This window comes from Sciurus carolinensis, chromosome 8 (genome assembly GCF_902686445.1).
Source record: "Sciurus carolinensis chromosome 8, mSciCar1.2, whole genome shotgun sequence".
NCBI lineage: Eukaryota > Metazoa > Chordata > Mammalia > Rodentia > Sciuridae > Sciurus > Sciurus carolinensis.
The window spans coordinates 63,399,515-63,418,211 of NC_062220.1; the positions used below are offsets into that span (position 1 = coordinate 63,399,515).

The 18,697-nt window shown below is 34.3% G+C and overlaps 1 protein-coding gene across 2 annotated transcripts in view; it reads right to left on the minus strand.

Moving 5' to 3' along the window:
- The window catches only part of Rsbn1l (round spermatid basic protein 1 like), a 74,888-nt gene that overhangs the window by 10,086 nt on the left and 46,105 nt on the right, over positions 1–18,697 (minus strand). For both annotated transcript variants that reach the window (XM_047560910.1, XM_047560909.1), the window contains 3 exons: positions 16,594–16,731; positions 13,565–13,707; positions 4,227–4,394 (listed from right to left, as the gene is read on the minus strand). In XM_047560910.1, coding sequence (XP_047416866.1) covers positions 4,227–4,394; positions 13,565–13,707; positions 16,594–16,731 — 449 coding nt within the window. The remainder of the gene's footprint in view (positions 1–4,226; positions 4,395–13,564; positions 13,708–16,593; positions 16,732–18,697) is intronic.

The following is an 18,697-nucleotide window of genomic DNA, read 5'->3' on the forward strand; positions in this document are numbered from 1 at the left end:
TTATTTTATTTATTTGTTTTGAGATAGCATCTCACTAAGTTGCCTAAGCTGGCCTCAAACTTACAATCTTCCTCTTTCAGCCTCTCAAGCAGCTGGGATTACAGATATGTGCCACTGCACTCAGCTGTGGCATTGTTTTCTTAATTTCATTTTTCCAGATGTTTGCTGCTGTATATTGACCTGTGACTGTGAAAAATTTGATCATTAATTCTAGTGCTTATTTTTTTAAACTTACAATTTTCTCTGTAAACAATTATTTTGCCTACGCTAACACTCTGTAATTCCATTAGTATGTATTTACTGAAAAGATATGAATGCATATTTCCACATAAAGACTTGTAAGTGAATGTTCAAACAAGTTTTATTCATAAAACTAAAAACTGAGAATAACTCAAATCATCATTATCAGGTAAATGATATATCACAATTAAAACTGGATTAACTGTGATATATCCACACTGATATACTACATAAAATAAAAAGGAAAACTCTACTCATAAATGTAATTAACATAGATATACCAAAATGTTATGGTGAGTAAAAAAAAAAAAAAATCAGGCATATGTATAGTTCTGTTTACATAAAATCTTAAACTAGGCAAAACTAACCTATAATAACAAAAAGTAGACTAACAGATGTTTGGATGTCTACAGCTGGGAAAGGATTGAGGTGATTAACTGGCAAAAGATAAGAGAAAAGCCAAAGGTTCTATACCTTAGATGTGGTAATGATATCATGAGTATACACATTCATCAAAACACATCAAAATGTATACTTAAAATTAGTTTGTTTTTCTGAATGTAAACTATACTTTGATGATGATTTTCTAAAAATTTCAAAGAAGCAACCTCAAATATATAGATCTATGAAGTTATATCTTAATAAGGCGTAATCAGTTATATAATTTGAGTAATAATTCACAAGGCCTGTCCCTATCTAGTTGGAGATTTCTTTGTAGTCTTCATCAATTCCAATCTTTTACTTCAAGTTCATCTTAAGCCTAGCTCTAAGATAAAGACAAGAATTTAACATCCTAAACCAGGCACAGTGACACATGCCTGTAATCCCAGCAATTTAGGCAGCTGAGGCAGAAAGATCACAAGTTCAAGGTTAACCACAGGGATCTAGTGAGACCCTGTCTCAAAATAAAAATAAAGAAAAAGGGGTAGTGATGTAGCTCAGTAGTAGAGTGCCCCTGGGTTCAATCCCCAGTACTGAAAAAAAAATTAATACCCTAATGCTTGAGATCTTTTCAAGAAATGCAAAAATTTCCTTTAACTTATTTTAATAGCAAAGAACAACAATAAAAAGAATACAGATCCATCTACATCATAGCCACTGCTATAGTTTGGACTATTAGAAGGGGTAGAAGCTTTGGTAGATGGGGCCTAGTGAAAGGTACCTAGGTTATTGTAGGCATACCTTATAAGGGGATTGTGGAAACCCAGTCTCTTCCTCTCTGTTCCCTGGTTCATGGGGTGAGCAATTTTGTTCTGCCACAGGCTTGTACCATCATGTGCTACTTTGCTACACTACTAAAGCAATGGACTGGGTACTAAGTCTATAAGCCAAAATATACTTTTTCTCCTTGTATATTAATTATTCCAGATATTTACAGTGATGGAAAGCTGATTTAACACAGTTATAAAGCCCTCAATATCATTAACAATATTAGTTTCTGAACATCTTTAGTATTAAGAGATTAAAAAGCACTATTAATATAGGAAGCAAATTATATTTTGCAGAAGTGAGAAAATTCATAGCGAGCACTATCTCACTCATTCCAAATCTGTCTCAAGAATATTCTTACATCTGGTCATGTAATATTTCTAGACTGACAACGGTCCTTTTCACTATGAAATCTGTAACCACAAATATAGTTTTTTTTTTTATTCAATAAATGTTTATTGGGATCTGTGGTAGGCCTTTGAAACATAGGATCTAATCTGTAACCTCAAATCCCACATAAAGGGAAAGAAAGAGCATATACCAACAATAATTTAAAGCAGCTTTGAAAGATTTTAAAAAAGCACTGAGGCCTTTAGAAACTAGAATATTTTTCTCCAAAAGGATATATATAAGTATGTGGCTGATTTTACCCTAAGAAAATATTAATGCCACTGTTAAATTCTTTAAACCAAACATTTGAGGAAGAATTTATTAATTTGAAACAGAAGGAATTTGTAAGGATTTCCAAAGAGATAAATCTGTATTTACTCTTTGATAAAATTAACATTTTAAACTAGATTATAGAAAAAGCATAGAAACTATGAGAACCACAGTTATTTGAAAATTACCATTTAAACATAACTCAATGAGAAATTACTGAATTATGAATACTTAATATTGTTTTCCTAAGGATCTCTTAGAATCAGTTCTAGATTCTAGTACAATTCAATACTGGATACTTTGTACACCTGACATTGATAAACCTTCATTCCTTTTAAGATCAGTTTACACTGGGCTAGCTTCTCTACTTAGTACTAATTTATATTGCCAAGCATGGTGGCACATGCTGTAATCCCAGCATCTCGGGAGGCCGAGGCAGGAGGATCATGAATTCAAAGCCAGACTCGGCAAAAAGTGGGGCACTAAGCAACTCAGTGAGATCCAATCTGTAATAAAATACAAAAAAGGGCTGAGGGTATGGCTCAGTGGTTGAGTGTCCCTGAGTCCAAACCCTCGTACCCAAAATAAAATAAAATAAAATATTACTACAAATTTTCTTTTTAATTAAGGGTCAATCCGTTATTAGTAGTCCTTGAAAATAATATTGCGCTATGTGGAAAGATACAGGTTATAATTTTAATAAAAACTTAGAAAACTATACAACTAATATTTTATATTTTCAGAATTAAAAATGGTTTCTTTACTTAGAAGTCTCCTGTTTATTTGCTATATAATTCCACTGCTTTAATAAGCAAGAAAACATATTCTAATTCATGTTTCATATCCATTCCCAAACAATACTCAACTTGACAAACAAATATCTAGGACTGGGGGCGTAACTCAGTGGTAGAGCACATGCCTAGCATATGTGAGGCACTAGGCTCAATTCTTAGTACCACATAAAAATACATAAATAAAATAAAGATATTGTGTCCATCTACAACTAAAAACAACAAAAAAAATTAAAAACCCAAAAATATCTAACTAAGTAAACATAATATAAATATAGCTTTACTGCATGTATTTTTTTATTTACTAAATGAAAAGTTGCATAATATATGCATAGGCAGCTTGGTCATATTAAAGAGAATAATCTAATCTAAAAAAAATTTTTTTAAAAAGGGAATAATCTACTTTTAATCTATCCAAATAGTTTTGTTTTTTTTTTTTTTTTTTTTTTTTTTTTAAATTCACCAGAGGCTGGGAAGAAGGAGGTGGAGAGGTCTACTATGATCAAGTACAATGCTATAATGTAGGAAGAATAAGTTCTGGTGCTCTGTTGCACAGGAGAGTGACTATAATTAACAATAATATATTGTATATCTTAAAATAGCTAGCAGAAAGGATTTTTTCAAAGTACTCACCATAAATGATAAACTTAAGGTGATAAATATAGTAATCATCCTCATTTGATCATTAAACAATGTATACATGAAACCAAATATCACATTTATACCCCATAAATATGTACAATTATTATGTATCAAAAATAATAAAAATACTAAAGAGCAAATGAAATTTAAATGAAAAAAAAATTCAAAGTGAAATTTGTAAGCAAAGCTAAAAAACAAAAATTAAAGACAAATAATAAACAGACATTAACCTCATAAAGGAAGCAGTAAAGCAGAACAGTAGAAAGAAAACATAAAATTCATCTCAGTTCTATTACTTACTAACTAGAAGACTATAAAGAAATTATTTAATAGCCCTGAGCCGCAGTATCCTTTTAATAAAAATGGACCAAAAAATAATTGAGAAAATTAAATAAGACTACATTTGTAAAGTAGTAAGTAAACCTAATTTTCCTTTTATCCTAGTGTTTTTACCTTCTACTCATGTAGAAAATGAAATTATTTAGTTCATCCCAAATGATTAAAACTAGAATCTAACAATTTAAAATCTTCTTTACAGTAATTGAGCAGTTAGGATACCCAAACACAGGGAGGGTAACTAAAACTTTTCTCTTCCACAGTAAGGCAAAATCATTAAGAAAGTTTCCAAGGAAATTTTTAGAAGCCATGAAAGTCTTTCATTAGAATAGCAGTAGTTATATATACCACTCTCCACAGTGCACAGCCTTCAGTACTCCAACAGCAGCTGTTGTCTGTCGTTCAAAACCTTGTCCTATATGATCTGCATGGGCCCTTGTTCTGTCTTCAAAGAGCATCTCACGAGGCTCACTGGTTCGAGGTAGGTACTGAAGGTTTTTTATTTCATTGGTAGTTCTGTTTTTAAAAAAAATTTGTATTTATATACTGAGGCTTACTTGCCATTAAACATTCAATAATCACATAATTCAGACAAAAGGAACTTTAAATCACCTGTTCCCAAATTAAGTTCTATCTTTTAAAATGGATGAAAACATACATATAATACAATCCCCTTCTTATAATACACCTTCAGAAAAGTCACAGGAAAAAAAAAGTTACTTGGATAAGAAACTGAATTACAGATAGTACACTTTACTGAGGTTTCCCTATATATTATCCCCTCTTGACAGTGACTTCACACTGTCTCAGTTACCTGCAGTCAACTGTGATTTAAAATATTGTGGAAATTTTCAGAAATAAACATTTTCTTCCACAGGCAATGAGAAAGGAGTAAAGATACAGGGTAATGTCAATGATAACTATTCAATGAAATAATAGCAGATACTTTTTCAAATGTTGGGAACAAGATAGATACTAAGATATTAGAAGTATTTAGAACCCCAAATAGGATCAAAAAAAGAACCCTCCACAACACAATGGAATTAAAATACAAAAAAACACAGATCAAGTGGGCCCCAGCCCCCTTGTGGCTCAATGATAGAGCACTCGCCTAGCACATGTGAGGCCCTGGGTTCAATTCTCAGCACAAGATAAAAATTTTAAAAAAAAGGTATTGTGTCCATCTAATATAAATACGTAAATAAACAAATCAAAGAAAAATTTTAAAGCTACAAGAATGAAATGCCAGGTCACATTTAGAGGAAAATCAACCCAAATAATATCAGATTTCTCCATACAAACCCTAAAGTTCAGGAAAGTTTGAAAACATGTACTACAAACCCTGAAAGAAAATAACTGCCAACCAAGATGGCTATATCCAGAAAAGCTATCAAGGAAGGAAGAAAATAATAAACATAAACTAAAGGAATTTATGACTACTAGGCAAGTACTGCAAAACATCCTTAATCCTATACACGAGAGAGAGAGAGAGAATAACCAAGAGAGCTCAAGAAAGAATAAATCTCATTAGAAATAGATATGCAAATGAGAATTGGGACCAAAGAAAACATTAGAAATAAATCAAAATGACAGGAAGACATACCTCAATCTTCCAATTAAAAGACATAGGCTGGCAGAATGGATTAAAATACAAGATCCACAAGAAACAAACCTCATAGGCAAAGACACCCACAGGCTGAAAGTGAAAGATGGAAAATTATATCCCATACAAATGGACTCCAAGCTGCTAGGTGTGGTGGCATATGCTTATAATCCCAGCAACTCAGGAGGCTGAGACAGGAGGATCACAAGTTCAAGGTCAGCCTCAGTAACTTATCAAGGCCCTCAGCAACTTAACAAGACCCTGTATCAAAATTTTAAAAAAATAAAAAGGGTTGGGATGTAGCTCAGTAGTAAAGCAATCCCCTCCCCCCTCCACCACCAAAAAAAAAAAAAAAAAAAAAAAAGGAACCAAAAGCAAGTAGGAAAAGCTACTCTCATATCAGACAAAGCAGCATACTTCAAGACAAAATCAGTTAGAAGATACAAAAGTGACTACATATTGGTAAAGGGAACAATTCAACAAGACAATCATGGTAAATATATCTTCCCCAAACATCACTGTACCTAACTACAGAAAACAAACAATATTTGACATAAAGGCTCTGATAGGTCCCAATACAATAATAGTGGATGATTGCAATATACCTGTCTCATTACTAGATAAGTCATCCAAACATAAAATGAAGACACTACAGTCAAATCACACTATATATCAAAGGATTTAACAGATATGTACATAATATTTCATCTAATAATCACTGAGTATGCTTTCTTCTCAGATGCTCATGGAATTTTTCCAAAATAAATATTTTAGACCTCAAAGTCAAGTATTAGCAAATACAAGAAGTTCAAATAATTCCTTGCATCTTATCAGATCATAATGAAAAAATCAACAGCCAAGAAAACTATACAAACTATATGAACACATGGAAGACTGAACAATACATTTTTGAATGATGAATAGAACACTGAAGAAATAACAGTAAAAGTTTTAAAATTCTTAGAATCAAATGAGAATATAAATACAATATACCAAAATCTCTGGGACATGGCAAAGGCAGTTTAAGAGGAAAGCTTATAGTTATGAGTGCCTATGTAAAAAAATCAGGACAATCCCAAACAACCTAGTGATGCATCTCAAAGTCTTAGAAAAAACCATTCCTAAAACTAGGATAAGGAAAGAAATGATAAAGATCAAAGCTGAAATTAATGAAATAGAGAAAAACAAAATTTCAAAGGATTAATGAAACAAAGAGTTGATTGATAAACAAGATTGATAAACAATTTACCAAAATAACCGAAAGAGAAAGAAGACCCAAATTAATAAAATTAGAAGCAAAAAAAAAAAAAAGCTATTACAATAGATGCCACTGAAATTCAGAGGATCATTAGGGACTATTTTGAAACTTGCATTTCAATAAATTGGAAAGTCTATAAGAAATAAATTATTCTAGATACATGTGACCTACCAAAATTGAACAAAGAGGACACAGGGAACCTAAACAGACTAATAACAAGCAGTGATCAAACAGTAATAAAGAAAAGCAAGAACCAGATGGATTCAAAACCTAATTCTACCAGACCTTGGAAAAAGACTTAATATCAATGCTCCTCATACTATTCTAGGAAACAGAAAGGAAGGGAACACTTCCAAATCTACTCTTCAAAGCCAGCATTACCCTGACACTAAAACCAGATAAGGACCCTCAAGGAAAGAGAACTACATACCAAAATCCTTGATACATATACAAAAATCCTTAATAAACTGTATTCAACATCACATTAATAAGACTGTCATGACAATCAAGTTGGTTTTATTACAGGAATGCTAAGATGACTCAACATATGCAAATCAATAAATATACCACTTGAATAGAATCAAGGACAAAAATCATATAATCATCTCAACAGACACAGAAAAAGTCAAAATTCAGCACCCATTCATGACAAAAAACTCTGAAGAAACTAGGGATAGAAGGAAATTACCCTGATGTAAAGACTATATACAACTGAAAGCCGTATCATACTGAATTGGTAAAAACTGAAAGCATTTCCTCTAAAAATATGAACCAAGACTATGATGCCCCATTCATGACTTCTATTCAATACAGTACTGGAAATTCTAACCAGAGAAATTAAGCAAGAGAAGTGGTATGGTTTAGATATAAGGTGTTCCCCAAAAGTTCATTTGGGAGATAATGCAATAATGTTCAGAGGTAAAAGGATTAAATTATGAGAGCTGTAACAGAATCAGTACATTGATTCATTGGTATGGATTAAATGGGTGGTAGCTATAGGCAGGTAGGATGTGGCTAGAGGAAAAAGGTTACTAGGGGCCTACCTTTGGGGTTTATATTTTGTCCCTGATAAGCAGATCTTTCTCTTTCTCTGCCTTCTGGCTGTCATGTCCTGACCTGCTTTCCTCTGTCATGCTGTTCTGCCTCATCTCAGTCCCAGAGTTTTGGAGCAAGCCAACTATAGCCTGAACCTTTGAAACTGACAGTCAAAAACCGTTTCCTCCTCTAAGTTGTTCTTGTCAGGTCTCTTGGTCACTGTGGAGCAAAGTTGACTAATACAAGGAAATTAAAGGAATACACATAAAAAAGGGAAGAAGTAAAATGTCCCTCTTTACAGATGACCTGATCCTATACTTAGAAGAAAATAAATCCTCCACCAGAAGACTTCTAAACCTTATAAGCAATTCAGCAAAATAGCATATCAACACAAAATCAACATATGAAAATCAATAGTTTTCCCATACACCAGTAACAAATATACTGAGAAAAAAATTCAGGGAAAAAAATTAAAACAGCTTAAAAAGATACTTAGGAATAAATCTAAATAAGGAGGTGAAAGATCTCTACAAGGAAAATTACAGAACATGAAAAAGAAATAGAAGATGACACCTGAAGGATAAAAGGCCCAACCATGTTCATAGAGAGAATTAATATTGTTAAAATGGCCATATTGCCAAAAGCAATCTACAGATTCAATACAACTCAAAATGGATCAAAGATCTAGGAATTTAGAGCAGAAACTTTACAACTGCTATAAGAAAACACAGGAACAACACTCCAACATACAGGCACAGGCAATGATTTCCTCCATAGGACTCCTAAAGCTCTAGAAAAACAACAAGAATTAATAAATGGGATGCCATCAAACTAAAAAGCTTCCATAAAACAAAGAAAACTGTGAAGAAATAGCCGACAGAATGGGAGAAAATCTTTGACAACTTTTTTGCTGATAGAAGATTAATATCTAGAATTTATTGACTCAAAAAACTACACACCAAAAAAAACCCATTCAATAAATGAACAAATGAACTAAACAGACACTTCTCATAAGATGCTTTTCATATATGAAAAAGTATTTCATCTTTAGTCACCAGGAAAATGCAATCAAAACTACACTGAGATTTCATCTTGCTCTAGTTAGAATGTCAATCATCAAGAATACAAATAACAATGCTGGCAAGGATATGGGGAAAACGAACATTTTTACACAGTTGGTGTGAATATATACTAGTACAATCACTACAGAAATCAATGTGGAGATTCTTCAAAAGACTAGGAGTGAACCACAATATGATCTAGCTACACCACTTCTCACTATTTACCCAAAAGAACTAAAGTCAGCATACTACAGAGATACACGCATACCTATGTTTGTAGCAGCACAATTCACAACAGCCAAATTATGGAACCAGCCTCGCTGTCCTTCAATGGATGAATGGATAAAGAAAATGTGGTATATAAACACAATGCAGTTTTACTCAGCCATAAAAACTAAGTTATGTCATTTGTAAGAAAATGGATAAAACTGGAGAGGATCACGTTAAACAAAACAAGTCACTCAGAAAGGTAAGGGTCATGTATATATTTTCTCTCATGTTTAAGGGATCTTATGAAAACAGAAGGGACAGTAAGGGAGAGGAAAGAGGTAGGGCAAGGGAGATAGTGAAGAATAAAATTCAAAGTATTTTATGTGCATATAAGAATATACCACAATGAAACCCACTATTCTGTATAATTATTATACAACAGCAAAAAATAAAGTTATAAACAAAATAATTACGAAGTTTTAAATTGCTCACTATTCAGAAAAGCATTATGAAATCTCCTGCCGTGCCACTCTGTCCTGCCTAGGATACAAATCATCTCTTTGTTCAGGGCACTCACCTTTTAGTCATTCAGTAGCTATCTCCACTACCAAACTGACTATCTCAATACTCTAGTAGTTCTGTTTATTATCTCTTATTTTACTTAACAATGACTCTAAGGGTCACGAGTAGTGCTGCTGAGCCAGGCACATCTGTAATCCTAGTAACTCAGGAGGCTGAGGCAGGAGGACTGCAAGTTTGAGGATAGCCTCAGTAATTTCACAAGACTGTCTAAAAATATAATAATAAAAAAATAAAATTTAAAATATTCCCAGAAGACTGGGAATTGTAGCACACTAGGTTCAATCCCCCACTCCCCAAAAAAGAGTAGTGATACTGGCAATTCAGGTATGCCAAGGAGAAGCCATAAAGTGGTTCCTCTAGTGACAGGTGAAATTATAATAAGATATTTTGAGAGAAAGACAGCATCAAGGTCACATTCACATACTGTTTATTAGTTTACTGTTATTGCTGTGTTATCTTATTAGTTGTTGCTACTAATTTCTTACTATGCTTAATTTATAAATTAAAGTTTAATAAGTATAAATGTATGGGGGAAACATAGCATATATAACACTCAGTACTATCTGTGGTTTCACACATCCTCTGGGAATTTTAGAATGTATCCTCCAAGGAAGGGAGGGCTCCTGTACCTGGAATCTTTACCTGAGATTTGGGTCTAATCTGTATAGGACCGTATACCCATGTGTACAGGACTGAACCTCTATTCAGATCCCTTGGCTAACAAGATATACTTCTAGAACAAACAGGTAACTTTTAAAATTACATTAATTCAGTATTTATAGGACCCAGGCTACATGGCAGGAATTATGTAGGCACTGAGGCTAGTAAATAAGACATTAATGACAGATGAGGTCCCTACTGTCATGGAACTTAATGTCCTAGGGAGAAGAGGACAAAAAATAAGCAAATTAGCAAGGAAAAAAAGTGTCAGCAAGTACTTCCATAAAACATGCATGGTTTATTGGAAGCAGAAAGGAAACCCTCAGTTCTGTCTTGGAAGACAGTCACCTCCCACTGTCCCTCTCCTCCACTTTCACCTTCTAGAATCCATATGCACACAAAATTCACTACCTACTTAACCTCACTCATTGCAGAAACCTCTTCAATTCTACTGTAGAACAGAGAAAAGTGTGAGAACAACTCTGGCCAGAAGTAATCATTTATCTTCCTCAAGTTTTTAAGTTGCTTCCAGAGACAACTTCAGATAATCCCCATACTTTTCTCCTCTTATCCTAGTTTATCCTACAAGAGGTTACTTATTAGTTCTCTAAATTCTTTTTTTTTTTTTTTTGGGTGCCGGGGATCGAACCCAGGGCCTTGTGCTTACAAGGCAAGCACTCTACCGACTGAGCTATCCCCCCAGCCCCTCTCTAAATTCTTATTAGTTCTCTAAGTGCATAAACACACTCATATACTTTTTTGTTCTTTGTGACTAATGTCTTACATGTATCAAAAGTTAGATAATGCCTGTAATCAAAGAAACTGGGGAGACTGAAGCAGGAGGATCCCAAGTTTGAGGCCAGCCTCAGTGATTTAAGCCAGGCACTAAGTAATGTAGCAAGAGCCTGTCTCAAAACTAAAAAAGGGCTGAGGAGCTGGGTATGGTGGTACATGCCTGTAATACCAGCAACTTGGAAATTTGAGGCAGAAGGACTGCAAATTCAAAGCCAGCCTCAGCAACTTAGTGAGGCCCTAAGTAACTTAGTGAAATCCTGTCTCAAAATGAAAAATAAAAAGGGTTTGGGATGTGGTTCAGTGGTAAAGTATCCCTGGGATTCAATTCCCAATAACAAAAAAAAAAAAATTAGGTAACACTGCTGCTCCCTTTGGAAAGCTAATAGGCTTTCAATCCCGCAAGCTTGGTCCCATTAATGAATTAAGGCACACATAACACTTGGCACAACACTGTTATTAGTCACCACACATACCATGAGCTGTAAACCCTTAAGTGAATGGAAATTCCACAGGGAGCTGGTGAACCCCCTTAAGTTATATCTAAAGTTTGTATATATCCTCATTGTTCTGGGAAGAGACTTCCAGATTATACTGATTTGATAAATTCTAAAACAAAATTAAGAACTTCTGAGAAGCCCATCAATTTTACCATTTGCTATCAAATTAGAAATTAACTTGTAAAACTTAATTCAACCCGTAGTTATTATTAAGCACACTGTGTCTAAACACATATGCTAAAGACACATTAGTAGTAAGCCCAACACAGTCCTTGCCATCAAGCAACCTAGTACTACTGACTTTGCTCTTATCAGTTTTTTGTTTAAATTAATAATCACTGTAACCAGTAGAACTATTTTAGATATCTACATAAAAAGTAATTATCTCCTCTAAGATGACCATTTCTAATGCCAAAATGTTAACTTAATGTACACTACTCCAAACCTTTTCCTGTGCTCATATAAATGTATTTATTCATGGGGTTTTATTTCATATTTATTTTTGTTTTTCAAAAAATCATTAGAATCATACAAGATACATTATCCTACATTTTGCTCTTTTCAAGTGTCATGAATACCCTTCAAGAACAAAAAACATAAAAATCCTATTTTAACTGCTTCACCATATTCTTTAATTTAGTACGCAGAAATGTATTCAACCATTCCCCTGGTTGGCGGACATTCAGGCATTAAATGTTTTTCTTATTACAGACAATGTTACTATTAGCATTCTTACATATTAACATTTAATGCTTTTATTTTTGGGGGTAGATGCCTAAAAGTAAGGGAGTTGATCATGGTTAGATATAAAGTGTATGAACTACTTCCAGGCTGCTTTCACAGCAGCTCACCCTTCTGTCAACTATATATAAAAAAGACTTTCTTCACATGCTTTCCAGACTATATTATTACTGCTATGCTAATAAATATACCAATCCAGTGGGTAGAAATACCTTATAGCTTTTTAAAACTAAACTCATGAGCCTGAAGTAAAGTTTATATTTCTACTAGGTGGTTTTATCTTTTTGTTGTTGATTTGGGAACTTTATTTTTCTTTCTCAAGATAAGAGTCACTATGCGCTCTATGCGCTAGACTGATCTCAAACTCAAGATCCTCCAGCCTCAGTCTCCTAACTAACTGGGATTATGTGCATGCCCTACCACTTCAGGCATGTGTTACCACTGTTTTAGTTTTGAACTGGGTTGTTGTCCTTTCTCTCTCAAACAGTATTGCCACTACTTTTCATCTTGCTTAGGAAGATCACTTCCCAGCTTAACATTTTTTATGATCATATTTTTATTGTTTTACCTGGGATGCTTAAAATCTTTTTATATGAGGTAGAGGTTCTGTCTTTGTTTTCTTTCAGAATGCCAAATATGTCAGCATTATTAAATAAGTATTTCCTCACCTGTCTCATTCTATGTACTCAAATCTATTTCTGGACTCTATCCTATACAATGATCTATTTGAGTTATATAGAAATTTTCAGTATCTAGTAATAAGCTCCCCCTCACTTATCTCTTCTTTCACAGTTTTCTTCCTTATGAACTTTAAACGCATTGTATCCAATTATAGGGAATGTGAGTACAAATGAAATGCAGACATATTTAAACAAATATCACTCTTAATCTAGAACATAGTAGGGCTTTCCATTTGTCTGAATATAATTTTATATCTTCCATGTTTCCATTTTAATACAGTCTCTGAATATTTGTTAAATTTATTCCAAAATAGTTTTACAATGTCTCACTATAAGTGACATTTTTTTCCATTCCTAGTTACAATTTATTGTCATTTGCCTATATTTCTCTTCTTATTTATAACAGATGTAGTACCACAAACCCTACCAGTTATGTATTGCTATTTTTTAATTTACATTCCAATTATGCTCTAAACTTTCCCTTCTTCCAATTTTCTACTAATACTCATACATATCAACGTATGAAAACACATTTTCAGAAATAAAAATTTTTATCCAACATACCTTTTCCTTTTGAAAGGTGACTTTGGCATATCAGCCACAGGGATCATTTGTTCTCCTGGACGTACCCACATGATGGGACCATCATCACTATCTTTTCGACTCTCTAATTTTAAACTAGATAGTGTCCCCCATGGCAGTGTACACTGAAAACAATTATACAGAAATTATTTTTAAAATGTATCTTCAAATATGCATTAAAATAGTTCTCCCTTCACAAATACACATCCATATATAATTTAAACATCTGAAATACATATTATATTGAATATGTCCCTATATATTCATACATTTAATTTTAAAAGTTTAATTTTAAACATACCAAGAGAATAATTTTGCTTGGATGGCTCCCTCCCCCTATCCTGCCAGAGGTATGATTCACTATATTCATAATTTATTGTTATTCTTTCTATAAACATATTGGTCACATGATTTTAATAAGTTGGCAAAATAAGCAAGAGCTCACCAAAACAATCTATAGAAACAGAGCAAGCCTGGCACAGTGGTGTGTACTTGTAGTTCCAGCTATTTGGGAGGCTGAGGCAGAGGGATCACATGAGTTCAGAAGTTTAAGACCAGCCTGAGGAATATAACAAGACTCCATCTCAAAACAACAAAAAACCAAGGTGGGAGAGGGAACCATCCAAGCATAATTGTTCTGTTGGTATGTTTTTTTGTTTGTTTGTTGTTGTTTTGGTACTGGGGACTGAACCCAGGGGTGCTTTACCACTGAGCTACATCCACAGTCCTTTTTGTTTTTTACTTTGAGACAAGATCTCCCTAAGTTGCTGAAACTGCCTCAGACTTGCAATCCTCCTGCCTCAGCCTCCTGAGTCCCTAGATTACAGGCATGCATCACCATGCCCAGTTCTTGGTATGTCCTTAATTGATTTCTAGGTATATCAAAAAATGTCAGAGATAAACTGATCTCACATTCTTACAGGTTCATACTGACCTTTGATACTGATTAAATAATCTAACACAGCAGCTCAGAGACTTCTCTCTCAGTGAGACAGACCAGCAACTCACAGTAAGAAACTTTTTCTAGGACTACAAAGGTTATTTTAAAAAGAAAAGGAATCTGGCAAGAAATTATTTTAGTAATTTAATGAGGCATTTTACATAGCCTAAATATCTGCTTTTATAGATGAAGAGACTATAGTCCTGAATGTTTATGTTGTTTGCCCATCCCAGCTAGGCCTAGCCAAGGCTAAAATACAGATGTACAATTTCCCTGGTCAGTTTTCCACAATGCCAAACTGCCTGTTATGGTTTAGATGTAACGTGTCCCCCAGAAGCTTATGTGTGAGACAATAAGCTTAGAAAATTTAGAGGTGAAATGGCTGGGTTCTGAGAGTTTTAACTAAATCAGTGCATTTATCCTCTGATAGGGATAAACAGGATGGTAACTATAGGCAGGTAGGGTATGGCTGTGTTATGGGGCGCAACTTAAGAACTGACCGATCACCGCTGAGAAGTCCTAATTTGAGAGTCTTTATTAAGCTGGCCAGCTGACTGTCTCACACAATCCCCAAAAAATGGCTATTGGGAGAACAGCCCTGACCACAGGGTTGTAGGGGTTCTTATACCAAAAATCACATTAATCATAAGTGTCTGTTGCTATGATTCGAAATTACACATTAACATCATGAGATCATTGACAGAGGGGGAAGTGGGTCAAAATGACCCTTACCTAGGTACAAACTAAGGAATGGTTGTTAACATCCACACAATTACTGTTTACATGGAACATTGTTTAGGAGCAATAGGAATCAAAAGAGAGCAATTCTTTACTACATAGGAGTTGCCATTGTATATTATTAAACATGTCACACCAAGTAACTGATGATGGGCACAGAGGCAGGGTGTTCCCATGTGAGAAGCTTATTTCCTACATAACATGGAGTCTCAGAGCAAAATGGAGTCTGTTTAGTCATTTCCCTTAGAGTCTGGCCTAGAACATTCTCATGGAGTCAGATCTGTCAGCTCATCACAGTTGAAGAAGGTGGGTCACTGGGGGCATGCCCTTGAGGTCTGTATTCTGTCCAAGATGAGAGGAGCTCTCTCTCTACTTCACGGTGGCGATGTCCTGAACCTCTTTCTTCCACCGCTCTTTTGCTATGATGTTCTGCCTCACCTTGAGGCCCAAGGAATGGAGTCAGCAGTCTGTGGACTGACCTCTGAAACCACGAGCCCCAAAATTAACTTTCCTCCTCTCAAATTGTTCTTTTCAGGTCCCGGCAGTAAAAAAGCTGACTAAAACACTGCCATTCCTTTATCCTAAACATTTTAATTTAGTAATCATTCTTCCTGTATGTTTTAGTAAGCTTTTTCACTGCTGTGACCAAAAGACCTGACAAGAACAATTAGAGGAGGTAAAGTTTATTTAGGGGGCTCATTTTCAGCAGTTTCAGTCCACAGATGGCCAACTCCATTCTATGGGGTCAGAGCTAAGGCAGCACATGATGAAGGAAGAATGTGATAGAGGATATCAGCTGGAACACAGATGCCTTGCTCAACAAGGACAAAATATATACCCCAAAAGCATGCTCTCAGGGACCTACCTCTTCCAGTCACAACCCACTTGCCTACAATTACCACCAAGTTAATCTCTATCAGGGGATTAATGCACTAATTAAATTGAAACTCTCATAACCCAATCATTTCACCTCTAAACTTTCTTGTATTGTTTCACACATGAGCTTTTGGGGGACACCTAATATCTAAACCATAACTGTATTTCTTAAATCCTTTGGTACTTTTTCTATAAAAAGAGGTGATAAACAGATGGAACCTAATTTCCTAAAGTGATAGTTATTTTCTGGTTCACCACTCAGCTTTGCCATTACAATTAGGACCTGAGAAGTTACATGTACACACTACACAGGATCACTATTTTTCATTTCTTCCTTTCCTTCCCTCCAATTTAAACAAAACCAAATTTTTTAACTCTGAAATAGTCATTCATTTGTATCACCTATAGCATGAAATTAACAAACACAATTTAAATTGCTTAAAGAGTTTTCTCTTACTTTCAAAAATGGTGAATCTTCCAACATGTCAAGAAATTCTGGAAAGTAATCTCCCACTTCTTCATCGACTGCTCCCACCAAGCTTATTTGTCGCATTGGGCCAGCTCTGTAAGTACCATGAGAATATGTTCTTTTTACCTGAAGAATATGAATGTAATAAAAAATTACACATAAGATAATTCTTGCTATCAATGTGTAATAATAAGTTATACTGCCTCAATGTTAAGAATATATGAGGGCTAGGAATATAGCTCAGTTGGTAGAGTGTTTGCCTCGCAAGCACAAGGCCCTGGGTTCAAACCCCAATATCACAAAAAAAAAAAAAAAAAAAGAATATATGAGGCAGGAAAAGCAAAACAAAAAGTATTTATTAACTAAAACAAATAGCTTGATTTAATATAAACCCTGCATTAAACCCTAGCTATTTCCTTCTCTAACTATTCCTATAAACTGCTTATGAAAATACAATTCAGAAAAACAATAATTCTAGAGGACCAAAACCTCCTCAGGACACAAGAGTTCATTATTCAAACTACAAAAGCACTGAAATTATATTCAACAGTTGATATACCTACATTTTTCTAAAGTGTTGGCTGACATCTTATTATTAGATTTTTAAGTTACCAGGTGAAAAAGTTACAATAACCTTTACCAGTGGTTTCTGTGTCTAAAAAGTCACTAATGATGATCTTCTTGTCTAGATCACAACATACTACTTTGTAACAAGTTTGCATATTGTTAACACTGATGAAAAACTGCTAGAAACTGAAAATCAGGAATCTCAAGCCCCAAACTTGCCTTTGCCACCTATCAGTTATGTTACCTTCAGACATTATTTAAGTTCCCTGAGCTTTAGTTTACTTAACTGGAATATTTTACCTCAGATTGCTGAAGAAAATGTAATAATTATATAAAGCCACCCGTACTATGCTAGCAAAGTCGTGGCATTGAAACAGGCAAAATAAAGCAGCCTAAACCTCCAGATTCACTGATATCTGAATTTTCACAAGAATACTTGAATCCTGACAAACCCATGTGTTTTCATATAATACACTAGTAAATAAGAATACGATAATTAAAAAACCAAAACTACTTAACAAGTTTGACATTTCAACCCTTTGCAGCCCTTGTAAGGGTAAAAATTCTGTGTTTTAAATTTTTTAAAAATATTTTTAGTTGTAGATGGACACAATGCCTTTTTTTTTTTTTTTTATGGTGCTGAGGATTGAACCCAATGTCTCATACATGCAAGGCAAGTGCTCTATTAGTGAAACTTTTTTTCAAAAACCAAACTTTTGATGGGAATACTAGGGATTAAACCCAGTGATTCTTAACGAGAGTCACATTCCACCCTTTTATTTATTTTGAACTCCCTAAGTTGGTTAGGCCCTTGATAAGTTGCTGAGGCTGCCCTCAAACTTGTGATCCTTGTGTCTCAGCCTCTTGAGTAACCTGGTCCACAGGCATGCACCACTGCGCCCAGTTCAAAAACAAACTTGAAGTGAAACTCAAATTATTCTTCTCCAAATTAATCTTTGTGGTCACTAAATTTAAGAGATCGACATGTCCCAGTTTGCAGAGAACTAAGCCAATTTTAAAAGTGAAAGTCTTGTATTCGGGGCAAACCTAGATGGTGAATCATTGTCACATTATGGACACACTGAAAAATCCTCACAATCACAGCTATTATAGTAACAATGCCCCAACATACATATTTCCAGAAACATGACAATAAAAAATTATATTTTAACAGAAAATTTTGACAACATTAGAGAATTTTATTACAACTGACAAAGCAGAATAATAACAGCATTAATTTCTTAATAAATTTACTTATAAGGAGGGAGAGGTGAGGAGGTAAGGGAAAAGAAAAGGAAAGAAAGTGAAATCAAACAACTTATATTATAAAACACAAAAGTTCCAGCTGTTTTGAAATATAACACTTGACCTAAAAGGCAACTTAGGAAGGTAACATTTCCACTTCACACAAATAAACAGTTTATCAACTTCCTTATCTTCTTTAAATCAAATATCTCATCTAAATCACTAGCTCAAACAAAGCCAGAATCAAATAAACCCTTGCCACTCAAGTAGTTCTTAGTAC